Source organism: Oryx dammah, unplaced genomic scaffold (assembly GCF_014754425.2).
Source record: "Oryx dammah isolate SB20612 unplaced genomic scaffold, SCBI_Odam_1.1 HiC_scaffold_27, whole genome shotgun sequence".
NCBI lineage: Eukaryota > Metazoa > Chordata > Mammalia > Artiodactyla > Bovidae > Oryx > Oryx dammah.
This window is the reverse complement of record NW_024070211.1, coordinates 31,245,185-31,269,523: the sequence shown is the minus strand read 5'-3', so window position 1 is coordinate 31,269,523 and position 24,339 is coordinate 31,245,185. Positions and strand designations below refer to the sequence as shown.

Here is a 24,339-nt window from a genome sequence, read left to right as displayed (position 1 = left end):
AACCTTTCAGGGAATTGTTTTTCAGTCGTTCAGTCGTGTCCAATTCTCTGGGATCCCATGGACTGCAGCATGCCAGGCTTCCCTGTCCTTCACCGTCTCCCAGAGCTTGCTCAAACTCCTGTCCATCCAGTTGGTGATGCCATCCAACCATTTCGTCCTCTGTCGTCTCCTTCTCCTCCTGTCTTCAATCTTGCCCAGCATCAGGGTCTTTTCGAATGAGTCGGCTCTTCCCATCGGGTGGCCAAAGGATTGGGGCTCTTCATCATCAGGAAATAGAGGACTACAATTCCCAGGGTGGACCATTTCCACCCCGCCCATGACGTTGCGTCTCTCCCAATTCTCAAACTACAAATCCCAGAAGGCTCTGCAGTACCGCTCCGGCCTCCCGCCTCCTGAACTCTCATTTTTTAAAAAAGCGCAATTCGGACCCCTTTGCCCACTGGGAAATGTAGTTCCTCGATGAGCGACACTGCCACTAACACTACCTCTCAGGCCAGGGAACTGAAATAAGGCGAGCGAACCGGCAAGCCCTCGAGCACCTGCGCCTAACCCGTCACCGGAAGAGAAACCTGGCTCAGGAGGGCTCTGGAGACGCGCCTGTGTTCGGGGTCTGGCGCGAATGAAGCTCGCGGTCTAGGTCTCACCAGCCGAGAAGGTAAACTGGGAGGAAGGCGGCGGAGAAGGACGAGACCAAATACCAGCCTGCAGCAGGGAGTGGCCAACGGAAAGGGTGAATCCAAGTGGAGATGATAGGGGTGGGAATGGCGCTTCCGTCCTGCCAAGTCTGGGGGGAGATGCGCGCCCCCAAAATGGGATGGAACCGAGGTCCTAGCAAAAAGAAGAGGGGCCTCCGTGTAGTGGGATGGCTTGGTTTGGGGCTGATCAATGGGACCTCATCCCACGGCCTCGTCTCTCCTGGCTAGTGGAGGCAGCGCACTGGAGAAGTTGGGGTCGCGGCAAAGCCCTGGATGGAAAGTTTAGGCAGCAGTGCCTTGCCTAGGGAACCTGAGAACTTGAGCGGAGCCCCGGGAACAAAGCCTTTCTCTAATCCCTTCCTAACTGTTGGCGGTTGGGGGAAGAAGGAGGTCTCTGGGGACAGATGTTTGGGGGTTCTGTCAAAGACAGTCGCAGGAGGAAGGAAACCTTTTTAACCCCAGGCTCTTCTCAGAGTACCGCACCCCTACTCCCTTGTCATCACTGTAAACATTAAGTGGCCCATTGAGAGCCGACTCTATTCTGAATCAAGCCAGAGAAGTTGGTGTCAAGAGCCTGGGCCTAGAATGTTGTAAAAGTGGCTCAGCTCTTGGAAAAAGGACCTAAGTAAATTAATTGGGGGAGAAAAATCAGGCTCGGGATACAGTATGTAAAAGATCCTGCTGTGCTGTGTTTCAGTTGTGTCCTACTCTTTGTGAACCCATGGGCTGCAGCCTACCAGGCTCCTCTGCCCGTGGGATTCTCCAGGCAAGAATACCTGCGTCTCTTAGGGCTCTTGCTTTGGCAGGTGGGTTCTTTACCACTCTTTCAGGGGATCTTCCCAACTCAGGGACCGAACCCAGGTTTCTCGCATTGCAGGTGGATTCTTTACCATCTGAGCGCCCAGGGAAACCCAGGAATACTGGAGTGGGTTATCTATCCCTTCTCCAGGGTATCTTCCCTGCCCAGGAGTAGAACCGGGGTCTCCCTGGTGACTCAGCTGATGAATCCTCCTGCAATGCAGGAGACCTGGGTTCAGTCCCTGGGTTGGGAAGATCCTCTAGAGAATGGAACGGCTACCCACTTCAGTATTCTGGCTTGGAGAATTCCATGGACTGTATAGTCCACGGGGTCACAAAGAGTCGGACAGGACTAAGCGACTTTCACTTTTCTTTCACTTTTCACTAGTGCCACCTGGGAAGCCCATATAATTTGTAGTAAATTCATCTATCTCCAAAATACAGGACCTGTATCTAAGGATATGGATAGAAAAAAAGGAATTATACTATACTCTATGAACACTAGCTGGCTTTCCTGGTGGCTTGGTGGTAAGTAATCTTGCCTGCCAAAGCTGGAAATGCAAGAGCCACAGGTTCGATCCCTGGATGGGGAAGATCCCCTGGAGAAGGAAATAGCAACCCACTCCATAGTCTTGCCTGGGAAATCCAATGGATAGAGGAGCCTGGCGGGCTGCCGTCCATTAGGTCACAAGAGTTGGATACAATTTAACGACTAAACCACCACCTATGAACAGTGGTTATTGATGGATGATGAGATGACAGATTAATTGTACTCTTTTCTTTACATCTGTATGTAGCATCTGGTTTTGTCCAATGAGCATGTATTACTGTTTTCACCTTACTTTTCCAAGAGTCACTTGTTGCTCCTTGGTCGTGGGTTTACCACCTGCAGATTGCCTTGCTAGGAATAATAAAATGATTCAATTTGAGGGGTGAATTTAGTGTGCAGTCTGTGTGATGTTAATGTTTTTTTTTTCTTTCTTCCAGGTTGCAAAGAGGCTATTTTATAAATGTCACGTCATGGTATGTAGTTGTTTTGGTCCATGTCAGTCTAATCCATTATCCTTTTTAGTTTGAAATGCTCCCTTCTCTTTATCTGATGGATTTAGATTGCACTGCGTAACTTGCTTGGGATCTGATAACTCATGTTGGCTGGTGGATGAGAGGGAGAAAAACATTGCAGTTGAAATATCTTTTCAACTTTGGATTTGATTGACCTTGCTATTTACTTTTTTTGTCAGGGTCATGGTTTTTGTCATATGTGTGTGTGTATGTTTAATTATAAAATAAATTTTAATATATCCTTTGTTTATACTCCTTGTGCATTTCCTGGGACAAAAGCTTGTTGAAATCAAGGTAAGCAAAAAAATTTTTTTAATAATGCTTATTTCCATGTTTTTCCTTTCTCAGCTTTTGCCAGGTTTCCAGTTACAGACTGACATTCCTGCATGAGCATCTCTCCATTAAAATGTCCTTGCCTCTTACAGAGGAGCAGAGGAAAAAAATTGAAGCAAATCGGCAGAAGGCTCTGGCCCGAAGAGCTGAGAAACTATTAGCAGAACAGCATCAGAAACCTGCCCAGTCCAAACAGGGCCCATCCCAAAACCTCCCCCGAGATCCTTCTAAGTCAGGGAGCCATGGCATCTTTTTCAAACAACAATATCCCAGCAGTTCATCTCATGGTGACCAGAGGCCTCAAAATCCCCACAGTTTTCCACCCAACACCTCTGAGCAGGCGAAGGGGATGTGGCAGAGGCCAGAAGAGATGCCCACAGCCTGCCCAAGCTCACGCCCACCAAATCAAGTGACTGTCACTGGGATCTCCCCGCCCCTGGCAAACAGTCCTCCAGGGGTCCCCAGCCAACAGCTCTGGGGTTGCGAGTTAGGTCAAGGTCATCCTCAGGCTTCACATGAAACCCAGTCAACACCCTTTGCTAACACAACTCACGAGCCTTTGGCCAAAGTGAAGAATTTCCAGGAGACAGCAGCCTCTTCCTCTGGACAGCCTCCTAGGGATCCTGAATTAGAGGCCAGGATGGCGAGACCCTCCACCTCTGGGCAGAGCATTTCGGGGAGTGTGATGCCCAGGACAGAAGGAAGACTGCAACAGAAAGCAGAGACCCTGCTGCACAGAGTGGCAGGCTCCCAGCAGGGAAGGTGTATCCGGAATGGAGAGCGATTCCAGGTGAAGATTGGGTACAATGAGGCACTCATCGCAGTGTTTAAGAGTCTCCCCAGCAGAAGTTACGGTAATGAGTCTTCCAACTGGTTCTTTCAGATGTTTTTTTTTTTTCCCCTACTTCTAGAGTCTCTAACAGTTTCTCATAAATATGAAGAAGATGCGTTGGCACATTCTATCCATCCAGTTGTTAGAAAATTTCTATTTTAGTTCCTGTTTCCTTTTGTAATAGGCATCCCTTCCAATAGCTGCCACACTTAGGGGCTGTCTCGTGGCCATAGTTATTCACAGGCCCATTCCCCTGCTGCCAGCTGCTTTGTGTGCATTGTAGCACTTAAGCCAAACAGCATTTTTTTTTTTTTGTCATAAGCAGATGTTATTTCCATTTTAAAGGCGATAGAACTGGCTCAGCCAGGTGAAGTGGCATGCTCAGGTTAGTTAATCTGGAAGGGCAGAACCAAAGTGGTTATCCTCAGGTATGTTTGCTGTCTGTTCTTTCCAGGGATTTTGTACCTGGAGAGGGGCTTTTCAGTCAACTGTCTTGAACTTAGCATGCATGCGTGCATTCATTCATTGACTCATTCAACAAGCCTTTATAGAATGTCCAAGTACTGTTCATGCCAAGTCTTTGACCTTATTGTGGGCCAACCGGGTACTTCTGTTTCATTTCAGATCCTGCCACCAAGACGTGGAACTTCAGCATGACTGACTATGGTCCCCTAAGTAAGTAGGTGTATAGTTCCCCCTCTTGCAGGGAGAAGCTGCTCTTGAGGAGTTCCTTAGAAGTAGCAGATGTAGTCTAGCTGGTGGTTCACATGGCTTTTGGGGTGCCATCCCAATGTTCCTCTTACTTCTCACCATGGCCAGCCTAGTGAGGCAGGTCCTTAGGAGGACATAACTGATCATATTAACAAAAGCTAGCACTTATCAGAACCTGCTACATGCAAGGCTGTTCTAAGCCCCTTATATATTTGGTAACTCTTTTATTCCGTATAACAACCATTTTCCAGATGGGAAAACTGAGGTCCAGAAAGGCTCTGTAACTAACATAGAATCACACACCAACCAATAGGTTGTGCACCTGGAATTCAAACGCAGCCCATCTGACTTCAGAGTGCCTGTTCCCACCAGAATGTGGGCTCCAGCCATGCCAGGCAGCTGTGTGGGCCCTGCTGCCAGGAAGAATAACAGTTCAGCAACAGCACAAGCCCGAGGGCGCAGAGAAGGGGCGTTGCCCTGGCTGGTGCCAGGCTGTGCCACATCTGTTGGTGGTCAGGGCTCCCAGGTGCACCACTCCTGTCTTCTGTGATCTTGTTGACTATCCCGCACCAAGGTTTTGTCGCCTTCTGATGCCTGGAGCCTGCACCTGGTCCGTGTCAGCCCCGTTCTGCTCCTTCTCCTCGCTGGCCATGTCAGTGCCCTCTCTCTCCCCACCCAGTTCAAAAAGGGGAAAGCAGAGGATCCACGGGGCAGTTACTCCTCCACAGATTTGGGGCATGGAGTAGAATTCTCTAGAATCACTAGTATAGCTTCTGGAAGTGATGAGACAGCCGCCTGCAGAACTTCCTGTGTTGTGTGTGGGTTTTTTTTTTTTTTGCCTCCTCCACTTGAGATGTACACCATTAGGTTTGGGAGAGCTCACCTCTACCATTATTTTATTTCTATTATTGTTCTATTTATTTATTTATTTTTGGCCATGCTGGGTGTTCGTTGCTGCTTAGGCTATTCTCTAGTTGCAGTGTGCGGGCTTCTCACTGCAGTGCTTCTCCTGTTGGGGAGCACGGGCTCTAGGGGGAGTGGCCTTCAGTGGTTGTGGCAAGTGGACCCTGTATTTGTTGCTCCCGGATTCTAGAACGCAGGCTCAGTAGCTGAGGCGCATGGGCTTAGGTGCTCTGCAGCGTGTGGGATCTTCCCAGATCGGGGATCGCCTACATTGGCAGGTGGATTCAAAACCACTGAGCCACCAGGGAAGCCCTTGCTGCTGCTGCTGCTGCTGCTAAGTTGCTTTAGTCGTGTCCGACTCTGTGCGACCCCATAGACGGCAGCCCACCAGGCTCCCCTGTCCCTGGAGTTCTCCAGGCAAGAACACTGGAGTGGGCTGCTATTTCCTTCTCCAATGCAGGAAAGTGAAAAGTGAAAGTGAAGTCGCTCAGTCATGTCCGACTCTTCGTGACCCCATGGACTGCAGCTTTCCAGGCTCCTCTATCCATGGGATTTTCCAGGCAAGAGTACTAGAGTGGGGTAGGGAAGCCCTTACCATTATTTTAATCCATTTATTGTGTGTTAGGAAGAGGAGAGACAGTGCTCTGAGTTAACACTGCAGGTCTTGATACATGGTGTTGCATTGTTGCATATTAAACCAGTGATTTCCACTGTTAGGAAATCTTTTTCATGTCCTGTTTTTTTTTTTTTCTTTGCTATATACTTTTATATATGTATACAAAAGTGACCTACAGAGACTGTTTAAAGTCTCTGTTTTGTTTGATTTGTCATCTTTTTACTCCTGTTCTCTGACCATAATGCATGGTGACTCAGATGATGTCTGCTTTTGCAAATTCATTTAGGTTTTCTGTGCAGTATGATTATTTCTGGTAATGCTCCTAAACCGTTTGTTGGGCACAAAATTCTCGGTGTAGCTTTCAGATGAATTTTGCTGAACAGGAACTGTTTAGCTCCCCGGTATCCTTGTCAGTGTTTTGCGTGCACAATCTGCTTCTACCAAAGTATATCTTGAAAACCCTTGCAGCAGTCATGAATTTGTGCCTCTATCCTTTCTTCGTTTTCAGATGGTTCATGTTTGCTGTGTCATCTTAGTAGATTATACTTTTCATTAATATAATTTATGAAGACTGTCAGTCTTTCTGTTATTCATTTGGGTTCACCTCTGAACTTTGACTTTTTAACTCTACCACACACTCTTCGAACCCTACCACACACTCTTTGTAGGCCATGTGGAAAGTATATCAATGCGCAAGAGAAGAAAAACCAACCCCTTCATCTGCCCCCCATCTGTCTCCACTCACTATTAGCATTTTAGTTTTGTTCCTTCCATCCTTTTTGCCTGTGCATTAAAATATACAATGTTTTATATATTTAATATAATTTGTATCTTGCCTTTTTCACTTAGTGTTCCTGCATAAAGCATTTTTATTAATTTTTTATTTATGTATTTATTTTGGGTTGCACTGGGTCTTCATTGCTTTGTGCAGTTTGCATGAGCTTTCTCCGGTTGCAGCAAACAGGAGCTACTCTTAGTTGCAGTGAGCAGGTTTCTCATTGTTGTGGCTTCTCTTGTTGCGGAGCAGAGGCTCTAGGATATAGGCTTCAGTAGTAGCAGCAGCAGGCTTAGTAGTTGTGGCACACGGGCTTAGTTGCTCTGAGGCATGTGGGATCTTCCTGTGCCTGGGATCAAACCCATGTCCTCTGAATGGGCAGGCGGATTCTTATCCACTGTGCAACCAGGGAAGTTCTAAAACATTTTTATTTTAGTGATGCATGTTAAACAGTTCATTCTAAATGATGAAAACATTATTGAACCACTGTTATTGAACCACTTTGCCCTCCAAAAGATGATTTAATATTGTTTTTTGTACCTTTGTGTTTTCCAAAATTTCTCCCACCCAAAATTAATGGCTATATATGGAAGATTAATTAATTAATTAATGGAAGGCTATATAACCTTCCATTGTAAGAATGTGTTATAAATTGGGTAAATCATGTTCTTTTTGTTTAATATTAATTTGCTTCCAGTTTCCCTAGTATCAAAGCTGTAAGGAACACCTTGGTCTATACATTTTTGTGTTTTCAATTTATGTTAGTTGAGACAGATTTCCTAAAAGTTGAATCATTTTGATGACTTTTTATAGCTCTTGCTCTGTGTTGCAAGATTGTTTTCCAAAAGATTTTCAAATATCTATTTTTTCTAATTCTGCAAGTTTAATAAGTTGGCTTTGTATTACTCTGATTATTTGCAGAGTTGCATGTTTCTCAAATGTCTATTAGTCATTTTCTCCCCCTTTTGAGTTGGTTACCTAACGTATCTTAGTGGTTTCAGTGTTTTTTTTTTAAGTATGAGCTCTCTTCATATTTCTTGCAGATATCTTTATTCAGTAGTTTTGCCTTTCATTTCAGTTTGCGTTTTTTGACTGTTTAGTTTTATGTTGTCAAATCTATTAATCTATAAAATGCCTCAGTAATAGAGAAAACAAGGTTGAAAACTGCATTTGTGGCCTAACAGTCCTGTGTCTCCTTCCTTGTCCTCCCAGTGAGGGACAGAGCAGTGACCTGGGAACAGGGTTAAGGCGCTGATTTCAGGTGTGTTGATTCCCTTCAGTGGCCTCTCTGACATAGCTGCAGAAATTATCTAATAAGTTTACTCATCCTGGTGAGACCCCTCTTCTCCCTGTTCATTTCTGAATTCTCAGTTTCAAATTGGAAAACCTAAAGAATAAAAGAGTTATATTCAGGTAATCCTGAGATCTCTGAACCTCCAATTAAAGCTCACCTGCTCACCTTCCCCATCTAACTACACCTCTTGTCTCCTGCCTGCCTAGCATACCTCCTTGTCACCCTGCTCCTGCCTCCTCTCCTACCTGCCTGAGCATGCCAGGGCCTTAAAAGTTACCAGGTCATCACCTCGGTCCTTTTCTTCTTCCGCAGTGAACGCAGCCCAGCGCCTCCCGGGGATCACCCTGCAGCCTTTGGAAGGAGCCGAGGGCCATGTGGAGTCACCCTCCACCAGCAGTGGCATTATAGCCAAGACCAGCCTTCCTGCAGCTCCCTCCCTGGCCTTTGTCAAAGGGCAGTGCGTGCTCATCTCCCGGGCCCGCTTCGAGGCAGACATCAGCTATTCAGAAGACTTGATTGCGCTGTTTAAACAGATGGACTCCAGAAAATACGGCAAGTAGTCGGCCTCTGCCTAATTCCGAGAAGGCAGAATGGCCCATGATCTCAGAGCAAGGTGCTCGTCTCTTTAAATATTCAGAAGTGACTTTCTTGGCAAAGCCTTCCTAACCTGCTCCTCTTCCTGCGGAAAGGTGTTCTCTAAATTGTTACCGATAGTTGAGCACCTAGTAGGGTCTGCTTTGTCCTTAACGACCTCCCAAGGAGAAGACTCCTTCCCTGGTCACCTAGGCAGTGTCTGCTTAGCAGAAGCAGGCAAGTTTCTGCTGTAACCACTTAAACCCATTTAGTTTTACCTTGTCCTTAGGAGAGCTTGAAAAATAAGTGTTTGCCATAAAAATGATTGCCTTTGCATAGACTCAGTTCAGTTCAGTCACTCAGTCGTGTCCAACTCTTTGCATCGACTAAGTCAGTGGTTTTCAAGCTTGAGCCCGCCTCCCAACCCTGGAGTGGTGGGTGAATCACAGATCGGCTGATCCAACCCCCGGAGTAAATGTTGATGCCTGGGTTCCCACCAAGAGCTACTGATTTAATTGGCCTGAGGTGGGGCCCTGCATATTGGCATTTAAAAAAAAAAATTTCAGGTGAGTCTAATAATCAGCTAGGCTTGAAATCCACCAGACAAAGCAGAGCAGTTTTGCTTGATTTTTTTTTTTTGTGAGGTTCTTCAAAAGCTGCCACATCAGAATAAGGAGCAGAATTCTGAACTTAGCTTGGGTTTCATTCTTAGCTTGGGTCTTGTTGCTTTGCAAAACAATGTGGCTTTTGTATTCCCATTCTTCAGATGATTTTAGCTTTTTTCTAGGCAGGTTAGAAGGGCTTCCCAGGTGGCGCTAATGGTAAAGAACACACCTATCAATGCAGGAGACATAAGAGACTCGGGTTCAGTCTCTGAGTCGGCAGGATCCCTGGAGGAAGAAGTGGCATCCCACTCCAGTATTCTTGCCTGGAGAATCCCATGGTCAGAGGAGCCTGGTGGGCTATGGTTCATAGGGTTGCAATGAGTCGGACACGACTGAAGCGACTTAGCACAGCACACACAGGCAGGTAGAAAGCAAACCTTTAAACCTCTTGCCTTTGAGACATTATGCTCAGGCAGCATTGTGGATGAAGCCTCTGTGGAGTGACTTGCTTAGAGAGCCTTCCTCGAGGTTGGGGATCCTTCAGGAGAGGGTGATGCTGCCTGCTGCCTTGTTATCCTTTAGATGGATAGTTTTGACTGGTGAGACCCGGCTGGGGAGTAGGATTTAGGTATGATGCACAGGGCCCAGCCCAGGTCCAGAGAGTGTTGACCCCCCTCCCCTAGACTCCTTAGGTCTTTGACCTCTGCTTGGGGTGGCCCTTAAAAGGCAAGTACCGATGACCTGTGACTTCTGATAAGTATGGCCTTTGAAATCACACTTCTGACATGATCTGCTGTTTGTGGAGGAATCAGTTCAGTTCAGTCGCTCAGTCGTGTCCGACTCCTTGCGACCCCATGAATCGCAGCACGCCAGGCCTCCCTGTCCATCACCAACTCCCGGAGTTCACTCAGACTCACGTCCATCGAGTCAGTGATGCCATCCAGCCATCTCATCCTCTGTCGTCCCCTTCTCCTCCTGCCCCCAATCCATTTGCTGCCCTGCCGCCATCAGGATCCAGCTGTTATCAGAAAGGGCCTCCTGCACTATTCCCACATCAGGAGTGGGCTGTCTGCTTTTGGTCTTTCTGTCAGATTACACTTGGGCCACCTTGCTTCTCTCCTGACATGGACTCAGTGTCCGTGATGCCTTTTCCCTAACTACCTTGCTTCCTAAGTGACCAGACAGAGGAGAATTCTCTTGTACTACCCAGAAAGCATTTACTGAGTTGCAGCTTACTTGATTTTCTCAGAAGGTAGATTGGTAGGAAAACCGGAAGTAACAAGTCAGTGCTGGGTAGGGAAATACTCACCCTTCATAGTTAATAACGTGTGTAGATTATGCTATACTCCACTGATCGGAAGATGGCATCATCATCATCATAAGTTATCATTGTTTCCCTTTTTTTGAGTACATTGTTTGCCAGACCACTTTTATAAGCATTTTACATTTAAATTTTATGTAATCCGTACAAGAACCCTATGAAGCAGGGGCTCTAGGATCCTCTTTTGGCAGATGGTGGGAACAGAGGCACAGAGAGAAGTTATGTAACTTGCCCAAAGTCACACCGCCAGGAAGTGGCAGACCTGGGATTTGACCCCTCCGACCACATGTAGCTTGTTTTCCATGCACAAAATGAAGCTACTAATAATGGTGCCCAGCTTATAGCACATTGAGGAACCAAGGACATGGTCATATAAGTTTCTTGGCTTAAAGTAAGCACTGAATAAGTACAAGCTATATTATTATCCCAGCCTTGGAGATTCAGGGCATTTCTCACCTGCTAGGCCATCCCTGGTCCTCTGTCCACGTAACTCCCTTTGTCCCCACCCTTAGCAACCCAGTGCCATCTCCACGTCTGCTTGTCTTTCCTCCCTGAATTGTGTGAAAGCCTCAATGAAAGGTGTTGTCAGTCTCTCTATCCCTGCTGCCCAGCACACGGTCAGCACAAGGTGCCCACCGCCTGAGCTTCCTGGGGTTTTGTGAAACCAGGGGATGAATTAGTAAGTGTGGTGACTTTGCAGGAGGGCAGGGTGTCACGTCTGCCTGTTTTTCTCTTGTCGTTGCAGATGTCAAGACCCGGAAGTGGAGCTTTCTCCTGGAAGAATACAGTAAACTCAGTGAGCTGCCCACCTTGCTTGTTTATATCATGTTATTGTTAAGCCTTAATCCTATGCCTCGGGTTTAATGTAGTTTTTTTTTTTTTAAGATTTCTTTACTTTTGGCTCTACCAGGTCTCCACTGTTGCACGCGGGCTTGTCTGTAGCTGTGGTGGGGACTGTTCTTTAGCTGCCATGCGGGCTTCTCTTGTTGCGGAGCACAGGCTCTAGAGCACGGTCTCAGTAGTTGTGGCACGTGGGTTCAGTTGCCCCGATGCATGTGGGGTCTTTCCCGACCAGGGATTGGACCTGTGTCCCCTGCATTGGCAAGCAGACCTCTAATCACTCCACCAGCAGGGAAGACCCAGTATAACATATTTTAAAAGAATCACCTCCTTCCTCCCCTCTGCTGCGATAACATGACACACTTGAGTGCAGGCCTGGGAAAGGCAAAGATGCCCTCAGCCATGCCCCTGTGCTCTGTGATAGTGGCTTTATGACAGCTCAGGGAAATGCAGGGCCTCATGTTCCATCAGGCTGAGGCAGTGCTAGTCAGATACTCGAGGCCTGTGCACCCTCCCACCCATCACAGCAGAACGAGAAGTGAGTGTTCATGGGCTTGGGAATCAGAGGCAAGCTAGGATTGCTGACGTTAGATGGAAGCTACTTTAGATCTCTTTTAAGAGCGGGCTCTTCACTTACTGCTAGAACCAGATGGTCTATGGATGCAGGAGAGCCATAGTGGTAACGGGCTTCATGATGGGCTGAGTTCTGCCAGAGGCAGAAGCCAAGGCCAGGGCATACTGGTGTTTAGTACACGCTTTGGAGCCTGACCAAGGGAAGGGCTATGTGTACAGATACAACTATGAGAAGGAGAAGTCAGTTTGGGCTTATCATTTTGCTTCTCTGTGCTCTGCTTGGGTGGGGCAATGAATGAATTCCAATATGCCTGAGGAAGGGGTGGGGTGGGGTGGGTTGATGTGGTCATATCTTGGCCTGTCCTGGAATCGTCTGTCACCTGTCTTCCAGACTTCAAATCCTGCAGTGGGTATGCAGCTGGCACAGCACAGGTTCCCCCTGCTTGATCCCTGAGAACTTTCTGGTCCCAGGGATGGTACCTGTCCGGCCAGAAGAGACATTCTCCAGCACAGTGGAGGTGGGGCGGTGTCCACCAGGCTAGGGGTGTAAGGAAGAGGTCTCTTCCCTCTGTCTCCTTCTTATGTGATTTACTGTGTGACATCAGGTAGGTAGCTCAATATTCTGGGTCGCATTTGGCCCTTCAGTTAAAAAAAATGGGGGAGGGAAGGTATTTAATCCATATGTATCCTACTGACAGAAATTAAATATGAGGGAAGAGCGTTTGATTCCCTGAGGGAAAACTTGCTGCAAATTTGGGGTTCAGTTTGAATATGATGAGTTACTTATTTAGTATCAGCATCCACTAGCTGAAGCAAAAAGGGTGGCTGACATTTATCTGAGACTCCTTAGCTGCAACTGTTTGGAAATTGTGGCTTGAGCAAATTATTTGGCCGAAGCTGAATTTTTGATGAGCAGTCAAAGTTAGTTTTTCTTTCTCAGCCCTTTGTCTTTCAACCACAGAAAGACATGTAAATATGTGAGCTATGAAGCCTTTGGCTTTTATGCAACAACAAAAAGCAGGACATTTACAGCATTAGCAGATGAATATAATGTTGAAAAACCATGACTTGCAGCTCACGTAGCATTATATAATGGTTCCAAGTCTTGTGGGCCATGGACTCATTGAAATATGTGATGAAACAATGGAGTCTTCACTGGGAAAAATGTACAGAATGGCCATGTGTAAGGTTTTTTTTTAAAAAAAAAATTTATTTTGTTTATTTATTTTTGGCTGCCTTGGGTTTTAGTTGCAGCACTCGGGGTCCTCGTTGCGCCTCTCTAGTTGCAGTGCTCAGGCCTTGTTGCTCCGCAATATGTGGAATCTTCCTTCCTCGACCAGGGATCAGACCCTCATCCCCTGTATTGGAAGGCAGATTTGTAACCGTTGGACCACCAGAGAAGTCCCCACATGTAAAGATTTTGTTTTTTATATTACTAATTCCATGGACCTTGATTTAAGACTTCTAGAGTTAGGACTGCTTTTTTTGCATTCATTATAATGATGGGCTTCCTAGGTGGCGGTAGTGGTTAAGAACCCACCTGGTAATACAGGAGATGTAAGAGACACAGGTTTGATCCCTAGATTGGGAAAATTCCCTGGAGGAGGGCATGACAGCCCACTCTAGTACTGTTGCCTGGAGAATCCCATGGACAGAGAAGCCCGGTGGGCTACAGTCCATAGGGTTGCAAAGAGTCGGACACAACTGAAGGGATGATAATGGTTCACAGAATTTGACAGAGGTGCAACGAGGACCCTGAGTGCTGATTTTCCGTGTCTTATTGTTGCTGTTCAGTCGCTCAGTTATGTCCGACTCTTTGAGACCCTGGACTGCAGCATGCCAGGCTTCCCTGTCCTTCACCATCTCCTGGAGCTTGCTCAAACTCATGTCCATTGCGTTGGTGATGCCGTCCAACTATCTCTTCCTCTGTTCACCCCTTCTCCTCCTGCCTTCAATCTTTCCCAGCATCAGGGTCTTTTCTAATGAATCAGTTCTTCCCATCAGGTGGCCAAAGTATTGGAGCTTCAGCTTCAGCGTCAGTCCTTCTAATGAATATTCAGGATTGATTTCCTTTAGGATTGATTGGTTTGATCCCCTTGCAGTCCAAGGGATTCTCAAGAGTCTTCAGTACCACAGTTCAAAAGCATCAGTTCTTTGGCATTCAGCCTTCTTTATAGTCCAACTCTCATGTCCATGCATGACTACTGGAAAAACCATAGCCTTGACTACACGGACCTTTGTTGGCAAAGTAATGTCTCTGCTTTTTAATATGCTGTCTAGGTTGATCATAACTTTTCTTCCAAGGAGTAGGCGTCTTTTAATTTCATGGCTGCAGTCACCATCTGCAGTGATTTTGGAGCCCAAGAAAAGAAAGTCTGTCACTGTTTCCATTGTTTGCCAGTCTATTTGCCATGAAGTGATGGGACCAGATGCCATGATCTTAGTTTTCTGAATGTTGAGTTTTAAGCCAACTTTTTTTTTTTTTTTTAGTTCTTCTTCGCTTTCTGCTATCAGGGTGGTATCATGTGCGTTTCTGAGGTTATTGATATTTCTCCCGGCAATCTTGAGTCCAGCTTGTGCTTCATCCAGCCCAACATTTCACATGATATACTCTGCATATAAGTTAAATAAGCAGGGTGACAGTATACAGCTTTGATGTTCTCCTTTCCTACTTTGGAACCAGTCTGTTGTTCCGTGTCCAGTTCTAACTGTTGCTTCTTGATCTGCAGACAGATTTCTCAGGAGGCAGGTAAGGTCGTCTGGTATTCCCATATCTTTAAGAATTTTCCATAGTTTGTTGTGGTCCACACAATCAAAGGCTTTACTGTAGTCAATGAAGCAAAAGTAGATGTTTTTCTGGAATTCTCTTGCTTTTTCTATGATCCAGTGGATGTTGGCAATTTGATCTCTGATTCCTCTGCCTTTTCTAAATCCAGCTTGAACATCTGGAAGTTCTCGCTTGGAGAATTTTGAGCATTACTTTGCTGGCTTGTGAGATGAATGCAATTGTGTGGTAGTTTGAACATTCTTTGGCATTGCCTTTCTGGATTATAGTGAACAACGACGTTTTCCAGTCCTGTGGCCACTGTTGAGTTTTCCAAATTTGCTGGCATATTGATTGCAGGACTTTCATAGCATCATCTTTTAGGACTTGAAGTAGCTCAGTTGGAATTCCATCACCTCCACTAGCTTTGTAGTGATGCTTCCTATGGCTCGCTACTTTGCACTCTAGGATGTCTGGCTCTAGGTGAGTGATCCCACCTTCATGGTTATTTGGGTTATTGAGTTCTCTCTTATATAGTTCTTCTGTGTGTTCTTGCCACCTCTTCTTAATATCTTTTGCTTCTGTTAGGTCCATACCATTTCTGTGCCCATCTTTGCATAAATGTTCCCTTGCTGCTGCTACTGCTGCTAAGTCGCTTCAGTCGTGTCCAACTCTGTGCGACCCCAGAGACGGCAGCCCACCAGGCTCCCCCGTCCCTGGGATTCTCCAGGCAAGAACCCTGGAGTGGGTTGCCATTTCCTTATCCAATGCAGGAAAGTGAAAAGTGAAAGTGAAGTCGCTCAGTCGTGTCCGACTCTTTGCGACCCCATGGACTGCAGCCTACCAGCCTCCTCCGTCCATGGGATTTTCCAGGCAAGAGTACTGGAGTGAGGTGCGATCGCCTTCTCCGAGAATGTTCCCTTGGTATCTCTAATTTTCTTGAAGAGATCTCTATTCTTTCCTGTTCTACTGTTTTCCTATATTTCTTTGCATTGTTCACCGAGGAAGACTTTCTTATCTCTCCTTTCTGTTCTTTGGAACTCTGCATTCAGTTGAGTATATCTTACCTTTTCTCCTTTCCCCATTTCATAGATTGGGGAAAATCTGGACCCAGAGAAAGGAAACAGTTGTTTTCCTTGTCAGGAACCTTGCAGGGTCACAGTAAAGTCTGATTAAAACTGTTATTCTGAGTTTGTGATGTGACCCACTAGGAGATGGAGAAACCAGTTCTGTGAGCTAAGAGCCTGGGGAGATGAAGTGCGGCGTATGTCACAGTTCCCTTCCTCTGGTAACAGATCATAAACCTGGGGAGTCTGGGCCTCTCTCCCACCCCTAGATCTCGTATGTAAAATCAGATTATTGGCCTGAGCTAGTGACCATGTGCCTCTGAAACGAATTAAGAAATAACAGTAAGACCTGAGCGTGTGAGTGCCCACTGCAGATACAGTGGCTGCTCCGGTCTCCAGGTCAGGCCAGTCTCCTCTGAGTGTTCCTCCTCCCTCTTCTCTCAGTGATGACTCACGGCCTCCCGGCCACAGCGAAATTGGCAGCAAGCCTTCTGTTTTCCCCTGCCTGTCACAGTCCAGAAGGGTTCTGCGTCCCCAAATCAGTGATTTCATCTTGTCGGCTGCTATTTGAAAACATTCACATCCACATCTCTCCGCCATGTGGGCCGGCAGCGTTCTGCCAGAGAGCTGTTTGACAGAAACGACTTCTCGATGACTCATGAAGCCAGATAGCACATCCATCTGATCTCCCAGTGTGGAGAAAGGATAGCAGAGAGTCGCTGACAGAGAATTCAGGCGGCCTCGGAAACACACTCTGTGGGCTGAACCAGCAGCATAGGATCTGGGGAGCTAGCAGTCGATAGGAAACAGAGTAGAGGGTTCTTTTTTCCCCCTTGAGTGGCTGAAAGGACATGATGCGCACAAAGCCTTGGCATTCCACCCCAGCTGGACCATCAGCCCTTTCTTAGCTTTCATCAGGTATCTGAGTGCTGAAGATCACTAGGATTAAAATGAAAATGGGTTCTGAAAGCACATGGAGCGCTCAGCCTCTTGAAGTGTGCAGAAATCAGCACGTTTGGATTTAATTTGGAAGCTTACAGTGTATGGGGGCATCAATATGAACAGTCTCTTTTATTAAAGCTATCAGCATTACCTAATTTCTTATCTGGAAACCGTTTGCTATTCATGCAAACGGTTTCCAGATATATGCTGGGAAAAGACTGAAGGCAAAAGGAGAAGGGGGCGGCAGAGGATGAGATGGCTAGTAGCATCACCGACTCAATGGACATGAATTTGAGCAAACTCTGGGAGATAATGAAAGATAGAGAAGCCTGGTATGCTGCAGTCCGTGGGGTCACAAAGAGTCAGACATGACTTAGTGACTGAACAACAACAGAAATATTTAGGGAAAGACAAATGGATTTAAATATATTGAAAATGCAACACAATTTAAGGTGGTGGTAGATGGCTCAGCCTCCATATTCACTTCAGTATTTGCAACCGGCAATTGATGGTTGTGGCTGAAGGCTTTTGGAATACCTTGTGGGGAGATTAAGAAACACATGACCATGTGGAATGGAGAAGCAACAGCCTTAGAATTTCAAGTAACATGGGTTGGAAATGAAATGGACCCAAGTTCTCTCTCTGATTCCTTCACCTGGATTCCTGGAGAATCCAATGAGCCTCTTGGTTGGTTACTACAACTCTCCCAGGGTGCCCCTGAGAGGTAAAGGGTAAAGAGCCATCGAGGATGTGTAGGCAGTGGTCACTCCTCTAGTTAGATTTTTTGAAGGAAATGATGAAAGGGAAGACATCTTGAAAGCTGCAACTGTGGGACAGCAGGCTGTGACTGGTGGTTTAATGATAATTCTACTACCAGGGATTTCTAGCTCTGTCTTTTCTCTAACTTTAAACTGGTGTTATCCTGCCTTCCTCCACCCTACAGAATTCTGTTTTATTTGAAACTTGGGTGTTTGTTTTTTTTTTTTTTTTCCTGTTTCTTTACTGAATAAAGACGTTTTGTTTTGTTTTTCTTTTGAAATCAGGTGAAGCTAAATTCCTTCAAAAAAGAAAAATCAATGCAATTACTTTGCTTTCATTTCCATCATGTAGTCCTAGGTCATTTGTTTTTCCCAGCTGGTTTTATGGCTCTGACTAGAAAAGATCTCTCCATCCATTATACTGGAGTGTGGAAGCCGCATGCATGGAAGGAAAGTAAAGACCCTGAAGTATAAGCTTTAGTTCAGAGAGAGCCGTGGCCACTCCCAGTGTAGACTCTAAGCTAAGCGGGGGTTGGTGAAGTTCTTTTGTAAAGGGCCAGACAGTTCATATTTCAGGCTCTGCGGGCTGTGCTCTCTCTGTCCCAGTGACTCAGCTGCACCATTAGGCACGAGAGCTGCCATTGGCTGTCCACTAACACGTGGGCACAGCTGTCTCCCCACAGACTTTATTTATCAGAACAGTAAGGAGACTGGTTTGGTCCATAGGCCACCTCTCCCAAGAGGAGATGCTTTCTCTCTTATGGGAAATGTCCAAAGTCCAAGGCCATGGCATTGTTCTCAGTCATGGCCTTTGCATGGACTCTGCCCTTTGTCATTATTTGTAAATAGCACTCCTGTCCTACTGATTTTTCTCTCTCCCCCCAACCCTACCTCCTGGCTTGTGATATTATTTTATTTTTGTTTTTTTTTTCTTTTATTTATTTGTAATACTTTTTATTTTGTATTGGAATATAGCCAGTTAACAATGTTGTGATGGTTTTAGGGGACAGCAGAGGGACTCAGCCATACACATGTATCCATACTCCCCCATGCTCCCCTCCCATCCAGGCTACCACAGCTACCCTTCTTTCTTGGAAACACCTCACAGTTTCTCTGCATGGACTGCGGTGCTTTCTTGCCTGTGGACAGCATGTAGCTTAAAGTTCTCCGTCTTCTCAAATATCAAAACCAAAATAAAACATAAGGAGAATGAAAACAAGGCAAGATTTATTCACTCTAAGTCTTGCTTTAATTGGGCTCATTTTTGAAGAATATGGGTCATTATTTATTGAAAGGAAATACTAAAATAATTTTTTAAATGACTTTAGGTTAAAAAAGATCAGTCACAAAAACATGTTCTTTCCAGTGCTGGCGTAGCGTAGTGAAGATCAGCTCTGCGTTACTGAGCGCCCTCTTGTCTGCGGGCGTTAAGAACAGAGGGAGGAAGCTGCTGCTCTGCCATGCATCCGCCAGTACCCTGTTTTCGCTCCAGTTACTCTTTTGAAGAAGGTGGCACACTGCAGAGTTCCAGCCCTTGAACTTTGTATCTCAAAGCCCCTCCTTTTTCTCCCCGAAGTCTCGGGCATTAACACTCCAATTCTTACGCCTCTGTTCTTTCTAGTGGAAAGAGTGCGCTGCCTTCCACAAGTTCAGCTGGATCCTCTGCCCAAGACCCTCACCCTGGCTTTCGCCGCTCAACTCCAGAAGACGTCTCTCTCTCCGGTGGCAGACATCCCCGAGGCAGACCTGTCCAGGGTGGATTCCAAGCTTGTGTCTAGCCTGCTGCCCTTTCAGAGAGCCGGAGTCAAGTAGGTTCTTCCTTTGCCTTCTGTGGTCTTTCCTGTTCAGGTTTATCAATCACCATGAACGAGGTTCAGATGCTCCCTCTTTTGTGAATACTCCTCTTTCACAACCTTCTGAAAGCATCTAGGGATTAGAATTAAACAGTCCCAATGTGCCATCACCAAAGCCTGATTGTAACCATTGATTTCAAATTCCCTAAGTTAAATTCCCTAATTTCAAATTCCCTAAGTTAGTTCCCTAAGTTAATCCCTAACCTAGACAGCATATTAAAAAGCAGAGACGTTACTTAACGGACAAAGGTCCATCTAGTCAAAGCTATGGTTTTTCCAGTAGTCATGTGTGGATGTGAGAGTTGGACCATAAAGAAAGCTGAGCACCAAAGAATTGATGCTTTTGAACTGTGGTATTGGAGAAGACTCTTGAGAGTCCCTTTGACTGCACAGAGATCAAACCAATCAATCCTAAAGGATATTCAGTCCTGAATATTCATTGGAAGGACTGATGCTAAAGCTGACAGCTAAAGAACTGACTCATTGGAAAAGACCCTGATGCTGGGAAAGATTGAAGGCAGGAGGAGAAGGGGATGACAGAGAATGAGATGGTTGGATGGCATCACTGACTCAATGGGCATGAGTTAGAGCAAGCTCCAGGAGATGGTGATGGACATGGAAGCCTAGTGTGCTGCAGTCCATGGGGTCACAGAGTCGGACATGACTGAGCGACTGAAATGAAGTTAATCAGGACTCTGGATGGCAAGGGTGCACAAACTCTACTTGAAATAGTGTAAGAAGTAACGTATGTGTCCTCGGCTCATGCCACCCACAGGCTCACTGGTCACTTTCCCACCTTGGTCGGTCACTGGCTTCCGAAGGGCAGAAATGCTGTTTTCAGGCAATTCAGAAAGACCTGTGCAGCCTGGGGTTCTTGTGGGCCATGCCAGCTGCTCATCAGAAGAGGGGATGTCCTCTGTCTTTTCTGTGTAAGAAGGAAAGGAGAAGAACTAGTCAGCTGGCTTATTATCAGGTTCCTGACAAATGATCAGTTTTGCAGGAATTCCGATGAAAGAGGAGTGGTGTTTGGAGCAGGAGACCAGATATCTGGCTTTCAGAGGTCCTTTTAGCTTTTTCTGATTCATCATGTTGGTCAAGCAAGTTACTGTCACTGTGCCTTGGTTATTTTTCTCATTTTGGGGAATACTAGTTATAAGAGAGACACTTTCCCAGCAGTTACGATGGCACCAAGCACTGTTTTAAGTTTTTTAGACATTATGAATGCCTGCTATACTCTCTGGAGTAGGTCTGACTGTTATACCATGTGACAGCTGAGGCACGAGGAGGGTATAGATCACTTGCATAAAGGCACACAGCTCCCAGGTGGTGGACTTGGAACCCCAGCCCAGGCCAGTGGGGCTCTGAGGGAGTGGAGTACTAATCCCATGCCTTATTCACAAACTGTTAGCCAGGGCTACTGCCCTGGAGGGTCAGGGTCACGGTTGCAGGCTGTTAGGTAATGAGCCACAGTGCTCCTCCTAGACCAACACTCTTGCTCCATCCTTCTCTCTGGACATCATTCTTTTCTCTAATGTTTTCTGTCTTGGCCATGCTTATGCATATAGAGTCCTCTCTGACCTTGAGAAAAGCCATATTTTGATCCCACTGTCTTTCCTTTCTTCCCTTTCCTTCCCAACAGATCCCTCCTGTGACAAGTGCGTCCCTCCCAGCCCCTCTTTAGGGAGGCTTTCCCACTCTCTTCCCTTCCATCCCGTGGGCCTCACCTGCACCAGGCAGAGAGCAACTCATCTTATTGGAAACTCCGCCCACTTTGCTTCCCTGACCTAAAGGTCTTGGAGCTTCTCCCTACCCTTTGACTACACATTTTCCTGGTAGCTCAGCTGGTAAAGAATCCACCTGCAATGCAGGAGACCGCTGTTCAGTTCCTGGGTCGGGAAGATCCCCTGGAGAAGGGATAAGCTACCCACCCCAGTATTCATGGGCTTCCCTTGTGGCTCAGACGGTAAAGAATCTGCCTGCAATGTGGAAGACCTGAATTCAGTCCCTGGATTGGGAAGATCCCCTGGAGGAGGGCATGGCAACCCACTCGAGTATTCTTGCCTGGAGAATCCCCATGGACAGAGGAGCCCGGTGGGCTACAGTCCATGGGGCCGCAAAGAGTCAGACAACTGAGCAACTAAGCACAGCATGTTGTCCCTGTTTGTATAGTCTTCTCTAGATTATTACCAGCCTGCCCCCTGTCTTCCTTCTTGAGGGAGAGGTCTCTCATGAACAGGTAGCCCCCGCAAGCAGCGGTGTGGCTTCCCATGCTATGCAATGGCAGTTTAACCACTGCCCTGGGAGGTGTGCCGAGCTGTATCCTGACCTTGTCCACTTCAGTTTCGCTGTAGCACAAAGAGGCCGCCTGCTGCTTGCCGATGACATGGGCCTAGGGAAGACCATCCAAGCCATCTGCATAGCGGCCTATTACCGGAAGGAGTGGCCCCTCCTGGCGGTGGTACCGTCGTCTGTGCGCTTCACCTGGGAGCAGGTCAGGTTTCCTGGTGTCTTCACGTTCACAAGGACAGTTTCCTCAGAGTCAGAGTCACCACGTGACTGTTCGGGGGCAAGACCCAGGGAAGCTCGGAAGCTCTGTGTCAGCTGAGGGGGAGAAGGGAGATGAGATAGCCTCCTGAGGTCAGACCCCTGGTTTTCTGAGTTGGGATCAGGCCAGGCCTTCAGGAAGGAGAGGAACAGTCTTTCCAAGCTCCAACTCACCTGCGTCTGTCACAGATGCTTCCTGAGCGCCTCTGGTGTCCCTGCTGACAACACCTTTCACTTAGGTTTCAGAATAGTTTTACTCCCTTATTTCCCTTAATCCTTAAGTAGCCATGTACAATAGACATGAGATATTAACCCCACTTACAGATGAGAAAATTGCCCCTCAAAGAGGCTAAGCACCATACTTACTGCTAGCGAGGGGCGGTTCTGGGACCTTGAGGTCATACCTCCTAACTGGGGGCTCAGGATTTTACACCCAGTAGCATGTGGTGTGGGTACGAGGTGTTCTGTCTGCTGGGCAACTTTTTGGCTGAAGAACCCGACACAACTGTTGTGTCGTCACTTAGCTATGAGCTTGTCTACCATAAACCCAAGGATCAGAGTGGTCCTGTGAAATGAATAAAACTCTCCATAAGCAGGCGTGGTGAGGAAGGAAGACGTGGTTCATCGTCCGTAGCTTTCCCCAGCTTCAGGCTACTCGGGGGCAGCTGTCGGCTTGCTCAGGCGATGGCCGTTCATAGGGACAGTTCAGTCATAGGGACAGGGTATGACAGATGTAGGAGGGTGGGGAGCAGGGACCCTGAGTGTACCTGCAGGGGCGCTAACCTTGGTCCACCTGGAGAGGGTCAGTGATGGCTTGGCGGGCGTCCCAGCTGGTGGCTGCCGGGCCAGAGCCTCACTTGGGTTTTGTCCTCTCCTGTCACCCCCAGGCCTTCCGTCGATGGCTGCCGTCTCTGAACCCGGTCGACATCAACGTTGTGGTGACCGGGAAGGACCGCCTGACAGATGGCTTGGTCAACATTGTCAGTTTTGATCTTCTGAGCAAGTTAGAAAAGCAGCTAAAACCCCCATTTAAAGTTGTCATCATTGTAAGTGACTCGACAGTCTTTCATTACTTCCTCCCTGGGGAAAGTCTCCCTGAAAGCTCCACGAATGTCCACATCTGTAATCTCATGGAGCCTCCCTAAGTTTCTAGAAGAGAAATCACTGGCTTCATTTTGTGAGGAACTGGTATTTCATTTCTCTCAAATATCAATTCTCAGTCCTGGCTACATATTAGGATCTTCTGGGGGCTTTTTGGAAAATGGTGATCTGCTGGGTCTGGCTGGGGGTTTCCAGCCCGCCTCTTCTCCCCACGGCGGGGTCATGATGGAGCCTGTGGACCCCGGACAGCCCAGAACTCCAGGAACTACAGCCTGGACAGCACGGGCCTGCGCCTTCATCTGCTGCTCTCTTTGTTGGCATGACCCAGGCGTGCAGCTCAAACAGCTAATAGATTTTCTTTCAGCCGATATAAAGATGTTCCCTCCCACCACAAATACATACACACAAAAGCACTCGTTATCCTTCTTTGGAGAAGCTGTCAGAGTCTTGCTCCCAGATGTGACGGTATGTCTTGTAGTTGCCACTTGCCTTCTTCTAACTCCTCTCACGCTCCAGAAGGAAAGTCTGGAGAGGCTGGCCTCCTCTCCAGCACTCAGCGTGTCCACAAAGCTCACAAATATAACCCTGAAAAGGTGGGAGTCTCTCCCATCTCCACCCACATCCGGCCAGCTCCCACCCCAAGTCCAGGTAACAGACTGTTCGGGGTGGAGCGTGCAATGGATGAATTCCAATGTAAGTGTATCCTCACTTTTCTTCTTAGTAGAACAGGTGAACCTGATGCCTCCAGATGACATGAAAGGGTCTTTATGCAAACGTGTAACTGGAAAACTACCAGTGGTATTTCCCTCCTCTAAAAATAGGATTCTCTGTCGACAGTGGCTCCACAGACCTTGCTGCTCGTGTTGTCAAGCGCACATCTCACCTAGAGAGAGCGAAAGGGAAGGGCTCTTGAAAGCTCTTGGTGAGCCTCTGAGACATACGCATCAACAAGGCTGCAGTGGAGGTTCTGCCTCGGGTTTCCCGGCAGCAGGTTGACTGCAAGGGAGCCACTTTCATCCGTTTGCTCAGCCCACTAGAGGGTCATCCCCTGTGCAGGGCCGTGCACTGCTGCGGGTATGGAGACAGGAGGTCAGCCTCTGGCCTCCAGGGAGCCATAGCCAGCAGGACAGGCAGAAGCACACGCAGATCATCACAACCCATCCCAGTGCCTTCAGAGACGTGGGAGCCAAGGAGGTGCTCAGGGAGGGGAAGGAGACTGCACACGCCGGGCAGCAGCACCAGGTCCTCAGCACACTGATTAGTGGGAGGTGTGTCTTAGAAACCAGCAAAGAGATTTGTTCAGTGCAGCCAGTGAGGTGGGCAGGGCAGGGGCATCGCCAGCCCCACTTGGCAGGTGGAAAACTCCCTGGGAGATGAAG

The 24,339-nt window shown here is 47.2% G+C and overlaps 1 protein-coding gene across 2 annotated transcripts in view; it reads left to right on the top strand.

The window, feature by feature from the left end:
- The first annotated feature begins 441 nt into the window (after positions 1-441).
- The window catches only part of SMARCAL1 (SWI/SNF related, matrix associated, actin dependent regulator of chromatin, subfamily a like 1), a 53,972-nt gene continuing 30,074 nt past the window's right edge, over positions 442-24,339 (top strand). The window contains exons 1-9 of one of the 2 annotated variants that reach the window (XM_040228493.1): positions 442-655; positions 2,481-2,516; positions 2,904-3,742; positions 4,345-4,395; positions 8,332-8,571; positions 11,264-11,314; positions 19,084-19,270; positions 21,656-21,806; positions 22,747-22,905. In XM_040228493.1, coding sequence (XP_040084427.1) covers positions 2,962-3,742; positions 4,345-4,395; positions 8,332-8,571; positions 11,264-11,314; positions 19,084-19,270; positions 21,656-21,806; positions 22,747-22,905 — 1,620 coding nt within the window. In that variant the 5' untranslated portion in view covers positions 442-655; positions 2,481-2,516; positions 2,904-2,961. The remainder of the gene's footprint in view (positions 656-2,480; positions 2,517-2,903; positions 3,743-4,344; positions 4,396-8,331; positions 8,572-11,263; positions 11,315-19,083; positions 19,271-21,655; positions 21,807-22,746; positions 22,906-24,339) is intronic. The other variant, XM_040228492.1, reaches the window with a different exon arrangement.